The sequence below is a fragment of the Ascidiella aspersa genome, chromosome 4, assembly GCF_963924565.1.
Source record: "Ascidiella aspersa chromosome 4, kaAscAspe10.2, whole genome shotgun sequence".
Classification (NCBI taxonomy): Eukaryota; Metazoa; Chordata; class Ascidiacea; order Phlebobranchia; family Ascidiidae; genus Ascidiella; species Ascidiella aspersa.
Genome location: NC_139450.1, coordinates 5,579,062 through 5,591,404, shown reverse-complemented (window position 1 = coordinate 5,591,404; position 12,343 = coordinate 5,579,062). Strand labels below are relative to the sequence as shown.

Here is a 12,343-nt window from a genome sequence, read left to right as displayed (position 1 = left end):
TTTCACATACGCAGCTATATTCGGTCGTGATAAATCGAACGGGTTTCCAGATTTTGACAAAACTCGTCCTGCCGCCAAAACGCATTCCACCGCCATATGTTTCGACGTCTATTGCGCCATATGTCAACCCGTCAAGGCCAATTTTGACGGCATTGAGCGTCAACTTAGCACCAGGGGAGGCGAAATAGCGTAGGCAGTTATCGGTTAACTTGCTGCCCCCGCGCATTACTGGAGTTTGATGCGCGCCTATCGGAGACCTCATTATCCTGCGTGACGTATTTACGCTGGGCACCCCTTTATGAAGGGTTTGATGAAAGTATGGCGAGGCAGTAGTGTTTGTTAGTTATACGCCAGCTCTTCATTATTAATGGGGCTGTTGCATGGACGACGGGTTAATTTGATCTCGTTTCAAATGAGCCCTGTCGCTTTCCACTAAATTACGCCGTACTTCGTGGATTATAAAAACTACCTTCATCCGAAAAGCAATTTTACATTTATAGCCGCAAACAGCGAAAAAAACTAGCTGATTTGTCAAGTGTCGGTGTACGCCAGCCCATGGGTGAAAAATTGTCAGTAGATTGGTGAAAAAGTGGAAATTTTGTTCCTTTTTATTAAAAAAATACCAAAAATTAGATTGTTTTATAAAATTTCGTTATAAATGTATTTAAACGAAACCTTCCGCGTAGATGTTAGATTTAAACACGGGTGGTAAAACACTTGCTGTAATGCGCATCGACTACCGATTTAATTTCTGTAGGAAAACATCAAAAATCACTTCGGATCGCTCTATGAATATATAATTCCGCCCAACTTAATGAGAAGTGAGTTAGTCAGCTTTGTTTTGGGAAAAAAACGTTCGAATTTAAAAAAAAAACAGGAGTTTGTCTGTGGTCAATCAACTTTGACAAGAATCGCGAGGCACCTCCAATCGCGTTACCTGCTGGCGGTTTTTCCTCGAACCTCGTGTTTCCCGGAAAGTTGCCTGATCTCCGCTTGCGGTCTCCTGGCGAACTTGAACGCACTTTTGCGTGCCTGTTATGGGTCGTTGTGCCAGGCACAACCATTCCTCGCTTTGCAAATCCTGTGCAGTCCGCATTTTCTCTAGTAAACATCTGCATTGTGTAAAGATTCTACTGCAAGCATTTTTTTCGCATCAAATTACAAATCACTTTGTCCAGGACCCAGTTCATAATTTCGCTTTATTGTTTCGAATGTAAGACCACGATTTTTCAAAATATAAGACCACAATACCCGATGTTAAGTGGTAGTACTCGTCCGATTCTAAGGTTCCGACCCGAAGAAAAATTAATTTGTTTATTTCAGTCGTGTTTTGTGACCCAAAGCAAAGTTTTCAAATTTGAAAGATAAATTTCTAAAAAAAATTACATCAAAAATCGACGATCAGTCGGTTTTCAAACGCAAAAGCAAACTTCGAATTAATTCAATGGAAAACAACACCCTTATTTTTTTGATTCAATTTGCTTGTTTGACCATGGTAATGACGTAGTTTGGTGTACAATTGCATCAAGATTCAAAATTCAATATATTTTTGTTAAACATTAAAAAAAGCCATAACGAATAACACAAGAACAGCGAAAGGACATTACAATGGTCATTACAATTTCGTCGAAATTTTTCCCAAAAAAGTATCGGACACTCGTGACAAGAATGATAAAAAGCTGCACAACAGTCGTTCGAAACTAAAGTTTCTGTCGAAAATTCCTTTTCTCGATTCCAAGATTTGCAAATTCTATCGCACTCAAAAATCTCGAGTCTAATCACACCGAAGGCGCCGCAAATTACGGGCCGGCCGGTTTCGTAGCGCACTTTTACTGTTCAAATTCGCGCTAAATTGTCAGGATCCCGCAAATTGCCTACAGCGCCCTGACAGCTCCGTTGATTTGCGGTTGCTCTTCTGTCAACTGCACCGTTCGTTGTTTAGTTTCGGTTACCGCTGAAGTGCACAACTGTTGGCGTGAATACGATACGCGCGGCAGACGTTCCTGTGACGACGACCTTGATTACGTTGGCTGTACCCGGCGGTTGGAAGACTCGCATTATGAGACTTTTGACAAATACCCACCTGTATGCCGTTTTGATTGTTGCGGACTCAAAATTTACTCGACTGGCCGATCTCCGTGGTTTGAAATACGCAAATTCGCAGTTTCAGGTCACTTAGCGCAGATTTCGTATGCGGCAATCACGCATTTTAACTGAATGTGTAGTGTTCGCTTTTCTCTCTGTAAAGCCGGACTCAATATTGCTCTAAATCAGGAGTTCTTAAACTTTTTTACCGCGGAAATACAAATAAACTTAAGAAATCTAAAAAAAAATGGATAAGCTCAATGGAGTCGACATACATTCAGTGATAAAACGTTTTATTTTTAATTAAACTTTTTTTAAATTGACTACTTCTTAAATATACACTAACAATTAGGCATTCAAGGACCCCTGAAACTAGTTCAATGACCCCCAAGGGGTCCATGGGCCCCAGTTTAATAAACCCTCGTTTAAACAGTATAAATGGGTTTTAATTTGTGGCAAACTAAATGTTTATAATTCAGTTACACAAGACACCGAACATGTCTTTTTGGCGAAGTATATTTTTCCTTTCATGTTGTAAAATGACGGATTTTGATTACGACAGAAAAGCTTGAATGGTGTTTGGATTTGGATTTTTAACGCTTTGTTTGGCAACACCATAAGGTTGATAAAATCCTTCGGGAAATCCAATAAAACGGTGGACTTCTTTGAAGACATCATTTTGCTGTAACACCATTTACTGCGGGAAACGCGGCAGTTTATAGAAACAACAAAACAAATTAAAGAGTATACAAGCAAACAAGTTTATTAAAAATGGTATTTTACCTCTTTCGTTTTAAAGTTTTAGTATCACGTTCAAACCGCGTTACATTTAGAAACGCGTTTTTAGGTATACTTTGTTTCCAAAGGCCATCTACGTTTATTTATTTCCAAAGGCAATCTACGTCGTTTCCGCAGCTTTTTACCGCCGTGCGCACTTTATTACCTTGTGTTAAAATATGGGCAGTTATTTGCCGCACATAAATCGCTATTTTTCCGGGCATGAGAACAACGGGAAATCGATAGGGATAAAAATAACCTGAAGTATAGATCGCGTGAGGTGTCTGACCTAGTTTCGCCAACAAATCGCCCATCGAACTCGAATGGTTCGTCCTTTTTTATTTAATTTCTCCATAAACGCAGTAATTACTAAATAAACGTAAACGTAATTCTCATTTAAATTTGGTGCAAAAATAAATAAATGTTACTATCGAAATTTTGACCTATTGTTTTAATTCAGCTTGTTATATGGTGATGCCCCATAAATATACTTCGATGTTTCCCATCTCATAACGTCACTCGTATTTCCTTTTTGTAATTTCTGCAACGTTAGACTGACTGTTTTTACCTGTTAGTTTATTGGCCGTTGTGACGTTTATGGATACTTAAAGCCGCATTGCTGTATAGATGGTAGGTCTTTTCTGTTAACAATTTTTCCCACTAACAACTGACCTTTATAAACTGAACATTACACTTGGTTGCAATTCACATATATGGAAATGAAAAAAAATTTGAACCCTACATCGATCAATTGTAGAAATTTAGTTAAATAGCGGTATTTGTTAAAAAATATACCAAGGTAATAGCAAACGAACATTTTTTGTGTTCAAATATGGATGTAAGTGGCGTAAAGACTTTAAAAAGGGCGTACGCCATAAAAATGTGGTGTTCACCCAGCGTTCCAACTATTGTAATGGATACAAATTGGGCGCAACTGCCGACGAAGCTAATTCGCGCGCATTATGTAGGCTCAGGCAGCTAAACGGTAATCTAGGCTCAAAAATCGACGAGATACGGCAATTTATCCACTGTAGTCGCGCCAGTCTGTTGTTTCAAGCATTAATCCAGCCAAACAGTCGAACGCATAGATCACTCTGTCTTGGGCGCTTAATACTCACTTGTGTGTTTCTACCTTAAGCTCTTCCGAAACGGACGAATACACATCACCCGGTTTCCGGACTCCAAACAGCAGCATTATAACCTTTAGGGATGTCAGATACATTTTATTCCTATTCTGACTATGTTCAAAATGAATAGAGTGTTATTCGAAACGTTCAAAATGCTACCTATAGTTCTGTATGGGTTTGATATTCTTACTATACGTCCTAATACAACCTCTAACCATCATGCTCCAAAATATTTCGATTGTGATACCCGATATTTTGGTCGAAAATTAGCGATAAGAAATTACTTTATTACTATGCATAAACAAGCAAAATAGATGAAAAAAATACGTTTAAAGTTTTTTTTTCAACGTAATAAGTCAATATTTGCTTTAAAAAGAAAACGTCGAGTTAGTTTTCAGTCGTCGTATACTATTTCGATAAATTTACACTTAAATGTTAAATCGCTGCGTTAAATCAAAAATGGCAGAAATTCCAATATTAATTCTGTATCGGATCGGCACCGATACCACTCTAATAATGCACGAGTACCGATACTACAACTTGGCATCGGGTATCGGCTCTGATCCGATATTATCGGACATCCTAAGCCGATGGATGTCAGATAAGATCGGTTGGGAGGCGATACCTGATTCCACGCAATAGTGTTGGCAAGTTTTCTGTATAATAGGTTGCATAGATGCCGATGCGCTATCAAATTAAGTATTTTAGTAATGGTTTGCGTGTAAGTGGGCGCTGTATAATTTAGATTGAATTTTTTAAATAGCATCTTAGCAATATTAGTAACTTATAGTTTCCAACCAGAACATTTTTTTTGAACATTTATCACAATTTTTTGAGAATAGTATGTACGGTATTTGGCGTGGTCGGGATCTGCAGTACTCTATTCCGAAAACACTTGGTATATAGCTTGATAATACATTTCAAAGCCTAAAAGGTCGAGTAAATCCACATTAGATTAAAACAAGAATTAAAGAACAAAAGCAGTTCACAAATTAGATTAGAATTAAAAGTAGCCGCATTTTGCCTTAATTCAGTGATTTAGAGCCTGGATACCAGTACGCATCGAAAAAACTTCTTTATCAGGATGATGTCGATTTACTCAACCTTTTTGACCTTGTATCTGCATAGAAACAAATACGAAGTGTCAGACAACCCTTTAGGCACAATAGCGTGATTGTTTACGCCGCCAAAAATGCTGAATTCTGTGTATAACGGCCTGTCGGGTGCCTGAACGCTACACAAGGCGTCCAATAATGGTTCTCCTAGCCTCCTCAAACCTGGTTGTCAACCCCAACACAATCCTTACCAAAAGTCTAAGTAATGAGAAAAATGTGTGAGTGCAGAAGGTGACCAATGATAAGATGGTGCCAATGTAAAGCGTTGAAAGATAAGAAATAAAACAGTGAAGTGTAAGGTGCCGCAAGAGTGAAGACATATGAGAAAGCAAGTGAAAACACGCAATAGTGGAAACAACTTATATACAAAACGAATAAAATATTCCGTGTTACATGTTCACCTGTTTATCTCCATCTTCCCCTTATACAGGTTGGAGTTAGAGTAAAAACAAGAATTAAAGAACAACATCAGTTCACAAATTAGATTAGAATTAAACTTAGCCGCAATTTGCTCTAATTCAGTGAATTAAATTCAGGATATAACATACAAGTACGCATCGAAAAAACTTCTTTATCAAGATGATGTCGATTTACTCAACCTTTTTGACTCTGTATCTGTATAGAACAAATACGAAGTTTCGGACAACACTATAGGTACAATTTCCTTATCAGAAAATAATCGTGATCACCCATTTAATTTCCGTCTTCCCCCTTACACAGGTGTGCCGTGAGTTTCAGCGAGGTGCTTGCAAGCGAACAGCCGACGAGTGTCGTTACGCTCATCCTGAAAAGAACATCCAGATCGCCCCGGACGGAAAAGTGATCGCTTGCTTCGACGCGCTCAAGGTAAGTTTCCGTTTATGCTTGCAGAACGCGTTTTTTCACGCGAGTTACTCCCACCAATTTCGGAATCCTTTAACGCACTATACACACTTGTATGTGTTACTTATAATCCACCACTTCGGCCTACCGCATTTTCTTACAGGATTTTGCTTCTCCTGTTTATTTGCGGAACACATAAATCCAAACAAGTTATAGCGTTATACACTTAAATCAGATTACCAGCATATACAAGTAAGCAAAATGTTCATACTTCTTAACCCACTGTATTGAAATTCGGCAACAATCCATACGTGTTTACCACAGAAGCATGCAACAGATTAAGGCTAATTTGTTCCATGACGACTTTAATACCTAAGAATAGAAATCTGTTTTGTCTTTATTACGTGGCAATGGTTATACAAACAAGAGTGATTTACTTATAAGTCATTGTTAAACACACCGAAAGCTTGATTACCACCTTACAGCAAGAGCTGCATTACCACCTTAGAAACACCGAAGTTCCTCTCTCGTTTAAATTCGATTTGATTGCCCCCGGCGATCGAAAATTAGTGCAACATACTTGTTTAATGGGTAATATTTAGGTGAGGTGTTTTTTATTATCTGGGTCCTTCAAATAAACAGGAGAAGCAAACTCGTGTAAAATAAATGCGGTGGGTCGAAGTGATGAATTTTAAGTAACCCATAAGAGTATATATAGTACTCTAGTAAAAAAGCTCACCATGCTTATTTTAGTTTTCAAGTGCTTTTGTTAACTGTTATACATGCAAGTTAATGTCAGCACGACAAAAAACGCTTTTTATGTGTAACGGTTCGTTCGTTTAGCAGCCGGGGCATTAACTTTATAGGTTAATGGACGTCATATTTTAATATCGATTTACCTCTGCCGAAACTGAAAATATGCGGGTTAAAAACCTGATTTATGGATCCGAGTGGCTCTTGCACTGGCTATTTCACGCAGATGCCTTTATTTTGGATGGAATGTGTTCTTGTAGTGTAATGGCAAAGTGTTATGTCCCTATTAAATCATTTCTAACGGAATTTGTCGGCCTTCTGTCTATTTTAATAGTAGTTTAAAGTAGAATATCAGATTAGATTCGAATCCAATGTGGATAATTATCAAAAACATGCTAGACTCAAGATTCTATAATTCAAAATGAATCCTGACCCTTATTCAAGTAGAATCTAGGATTTTATGTTCTGGATTCCGATACATAACATTCTAGCATCTCTTTAAACATCCCTATTTATTACCCTCAGTGTGTTAAGTCAAGAGAATTTATCCACAAAGTAATCAGTGTCGTTTGGAACGAGCTCTTTAGTGAAAATTTAATTGTCGACAAAATTACGTTTTACAACAGCATGTTTAACAACATGCCATTAACACCGGCAGGCTATTTTAACAATGACCTTAGGCATAGTGTTAATGCAACCTGTATAAAATGGAGCATGTACGACATTTTATCAATCCTCAATTCATGTGTGTTAGGAAGTAAGCCGTTATCGTTGGTCAAAAAGCGACTTTAGAAGGGTTGTTGCACACCTATGTGTGTGTATATTTCAAAATGGATATATTCACCACTGTCAGCAATCAGAGTAACGTAAAGTCATTTCCCTTGCCTATGGCATAAATTATTGATCGTTTCACGTTGGAAATGTCTGAGCGATCATCTGCATTAGCTCGAGGTTTATATCAATTCTTTGAACACACTTGTGACACACTGCAAAAAGCAATATCGCGTGATTTATTAGCTCAACTCAAAACGCATCAGCTGCGAATTGTTATGGTTATAAGTCAAGATGCTTCGCAGATGTCTTTGGTGTATGATGCAGATGCAGTTCCTCGACTTGGTATCTGTGTGTACAATTTAGTCTGAGCGATGAGCATGTTTCAGATTGGTTTATCGATTCGTTCACTACACTTTTAAAACTGCTAGACACGTTTTCGACGTGGTTATTCTTCCAATTTGGCCACTTGTTCGTAATTGATATAAAAAATCGTGCTGCAGCCAGATTTTTTATTGTTCAGTGTTTTTTTCCACCTTTTGAAATCCCTTTACATACTTTAAATAATTGGGATCCAAATCTCTACAACAGTTAAACAACCTTTGTACGTACTCTTGACAAGTTGTCAAATGATCAAAATATTATTATTCGGATAACTCAAACAAAAGGAACTACTCCGGCTAGGTAATTTAGCAGTCAATTGAATCTCGAAATGTTGCGAGGAACAATTAGAACTTTCGAACCCATAGTTGGTGAAGAGCGGGGTTACAGTTAAACAACCAGGTCTATGCAGATACTTTTACCAATGACACCTTTAACGATGATTCCCGCCCTAAAATTTGGTTTAGTTCACATTGCATTAGCAACAGCAAAAACTCTTAGAAAAAAAATTAAACAACGTTTCAAAGCAAACTTGACTGTTGAATTCTGGCCAAGTTGATGCTTGGAATGCTTCAATTGAAGGGAGCATCCAACTGTGTTCGACTCACATCGGCCCTCAAGCCAGCAGATCAACAAGAAGTTGTGACGACTTAAGCAAGCAGTTCTCCCGGCCTTGCTCGCCCCCTTGCCCCTTTACCTCTTTTCACCGACGTTAATCGCTCGTGAAGACATCACTCACGCCCGAATCCGCACACACGGGCGCGTGCGCACGGAGACGCGAACTTTATTACGTTTAGATTCGTCTTAACCTATATGGCCTATGCCCTATAGCGAAGTCCCGAGCTCTGACGCGTCCTATTGTTTTCCATTGGTCCGGTCAGGGTTGGTTGTTAATCTCCGACGCCGCTGTCTGCGAGCCTTGGTAAATATTTGCCTTATGTATGCGGGCACCCCGAGATAGGATGTCGCTGATTTTAAGAAGTCTATAGCGTGCCAGCCTGAAGAAGGCTTCGTTCGCTGCCATCGCCAGGACAGTTTACATGAGCAACTTTGCGAATACCCAGACGCATTTTTGTTCATACTTTTTGTTATTCTATAGCCTATTTTTATTTTTGTTCTGTGGACTAATTTTTTCGGGCCGGGCCTCTTCAAAAGTGACCATAATTAGGAGCCGTGTGTTTTTATTCCTTCTTGTACCTTCCGAGTGAAAATCGTTTGGGGGAAAATAATATAAAAAAATGAGTTAGCCGTGGCACCGATTCCGCGAATTGTCCTATATGAAGGTTAAGAAGTAAAGATTTCCAGCTGTGCTGTACTCTGCCTTTACATTTTTTCTTCTGTTTTATTTGTGTTTTTTTTTACTTGGTTAACTGTATTGGATAAGAAAAATAGGAACGAAATGTTCATCATTACTTTTAGAGTGGGGAGAAAATATATTCTCGATAGCGACTGCTCCACAGAAAAGGGCAAAGCCAGCGATAAAAACCTCTTGAAAACAATTTTTTTAGCCTATACAATATTCTGGATTAAGGAGTCGCCCTTAAATTAAACCTCTTTTGGACATCTTGAAATCAGGTTCCTTCAATTTTCCATTTGGAAGGTTCTGCTTATTTTCTTTCGGGATTTCAATCCAAATAATAACCCATCTTAAGCGTCTTTTTCTCAATGATTCGATCAGTTTTTCAAAGCGAAACGTGTGTACTCTTGTCTCGCTCCTCGATCTCTTGTGTTTTTATGGACGCGAAGTACCTCGTACTTGTGTTTGCCATGTGCGCTGTCAACCTCAGCTACGCGTCTTGTCTGACGCGTTGACTTAGTGTGAACTATTTGTTCGCCAAACTGCCACGTGGTAAACTTGCCTGCTTGACTGGCTGGCCCTGGTGTTGGTGTTTTTGGTTGTCAGCCTTCTGCCTGCTTATGATATAGGGCGAAAATTTATTTTCGGGGCATGTCTTGTTTTTCCCCGTATTCTCTTTTGGTTTGCTATGATATGTTTCAGACCGATTTTTGAAGCTTTATAGAAAAAGCGTACATCGTAGAATTTTTAAATTTTCAGACATGCCGTGGTATGTATTGTAGGTGCACATAATTTTGGGAGTCTGCACCCCCAGGGGCCTTCGACTAGGGGACAAAAAACTAAAATAGTGTGACGTCATTGTTTTAGTTGGCTGTAGGTATTGACTCTCATCTAATTTTATTCTATTCGGCACAAACGCTATTCATATACCTACATTACCACCTTAGAAGCCTCGAAGTTTCTAATTCGTTCAAATTTCGAATTAATTACCCCGGTCATCGAAAATTGGTGCAACACTAATAAAAAAAAAAAAAAAAAACTTTAATAAATTTTTGTTATGGGATGCGGTTTTAACAGTGGAATAAAATTTGCTTAATATCCGAAACGAAATTTAGCTGAGAAGACAATCGTTTTGTTTTATTCCCACTATTTGATAAATATGGCAAGCTGGCAAATCGAAAGCGTTCCACTGTGTACATTTCTACGTAAATCGAGTGTATCGACTGCCACTGATGCAGTGTACAGTAAAAATCATTTCTATAAATACACTTACGGCCTGCGTATACGTTTGTTGGACGTCACAGACCCGAAAACAATCTTGACTGACGTCATTTGCGTTGTTCGGATCTTCCACCAATGAGGAACCAAAATAACCTTCGGGCGCAAAAAGCCAGAAGCCTATCCACTTTCTATATAACTAATCGCGCAGACAGCAATATTGAAAAGTACCAATTATAACATTGATGGTTTTTAAGTGTCGGTACAGGCCCAGCTTTTTGTATGCTAGTAGTTTACTGATTGCTCGTTTTTTTCATTGAACTTTTTGCTCGTTTTATATAATAGCCAAACACGCTCATGGTAAAATTAAACTTTTTTAAGCAAATTTCCCACTCTCTATTTGTGTTTAGTTGTTCATTACTGTATCATTACAAAATTAGTTTTAAGTAGGATTGCGTTGCAACAAAAACAGAAAATAAAAACTTGAAAATAAATTAAATATTTGGTAACGATTTCTTTCTTTCAAGGAGATAATTTAATTTTTTTATTTCCATAAGATTTATCAATGACAATCAAATTGTAGCTTGACTTTTAGAAAATCTGCTAATGATTTAAGTAAAATGGAGTCTAAATACATTCAGTGCTAAAACGTTTCATTTTTAATTGGTCTTCACGTGACCCCAAAAATTAGTTCACGGACCCCCAAGGGTTCCATAGACCCCAGTTTAAGAATTCCTGTTCTAAGCACTCTGAGTTCGAAGCGCATTTTTTCGCTTCTTCTATCCATTTCTTGCTCGCCTTGTGTGTATTTCTGACTGCAGTCGCCACGCCGCCAAGTCATGACGTCAGACATGTCACGTGACATCGGCTCGACCAATCGCGTGGCGAGCGACGAAGGTGACGTAACGGCCGTGGTTTTTCCAAATATTGCTTATCGCGGAGCCCGGAGACGCCTGTGATTGGTTTATCTACGCTTACCAAATTGGCTGTTTCGCCTGTTTGGTCGCACACTCGCTTAGTTTAACCCAGTGTATCGCAACCTTTTTTGACTTGCGGCACCCTACAGAAATTATAAATAGTTTGTGGAACCCTTGCTCGTATTAGTGATGAGTGGTTAACTGTAACGTTACAATAAACGAGGTTGATACAGCACATTTACTGTGCAACAAGGTTGAACAAAAGCCTTTTCAAATTTTTGGCACTTTTATCGTACACAAAAAATTGTATCAAGAAGCTTACCAAAAAAAGCAAAAATTGGAATCCTAAAGAATTTACAATATTTCTCGGCACTGTTGAGCGTTAAACATGGCACGTGGCACCCTAGAGTGCCGGGCCACCCCGCTTGAAAATCACTATTGTAACGTATCGCGTTCTTCTGTTTTTCAAGACGTTAGGCCACAACAATACCTACTGCTGCTGATGCCTCGCTTTCTCGAATATCCACCCCCGCAATGGATCGTTTCAGCAAAATAAAAAATAGGGTGTTATGGGGTCAAACGTTGATGTGTTCTATCGGTGAATATTTAAGCAGCACATGTTATCTTCATTTTCGTTTAGCCCAATGCCCAAGAACTGTGATCAACTATTTTTTGCGCTGCTGATGTTTATATTCGACAAATATTTGGCCTAAAAAACGAGTTTTTCCGCTTAATTGTGAGTATTCATGGGCAGATTCCTTTATCTTTCAAGCACAGTGGCCCAGAAATGAGCAATGACGCTCTGCCAGGTTTGCTTCTCAATTTTCGCCGACATTGCGGATTAGGGTGTTTACGGTTACACGCGAGCGGTAAATATCAGATGCTGAATCATCGCTAAAACCCCTTAATACCTGTGCGTTGTAACTCGAGAAGCGGCGTGTCATGCACGTTACCTGATCAGACCAGTTTGGCCGAAACATCGGTTTACTAGAACGAGACGAGCAATGCCTAAAAATAAATATAAACTTGTGTTTACTCTAAGCAGGTCTCTAAATAAATGGAATGCGACATAACGTTCGT

The 12,343-nt window shown here is 38.8% G+C and overlaps 1 protein-coding gene across 1 annotated transcript in view; it reads left to right on the top strand.

The window, feature by feature from the left end:
* LOC146146816 (uncharacterized) overlaps positions 1-12,343 on the top strand; it is a 72,848-nt gene that overhangs the window by 13,548 nt on the left and 46,957 nt on the right. Inside the window, exon 3 of the mRNA XM_083387074.1 lies at positions 5,825-5,950. Within this exon, the coding sequence (XP_083243200.1) occupies positions 5,825-5,950 (126 nt within the window). The remainder of the gene's footprint in view (positions 1-5,824; positions 5,951-12,343) is intronic.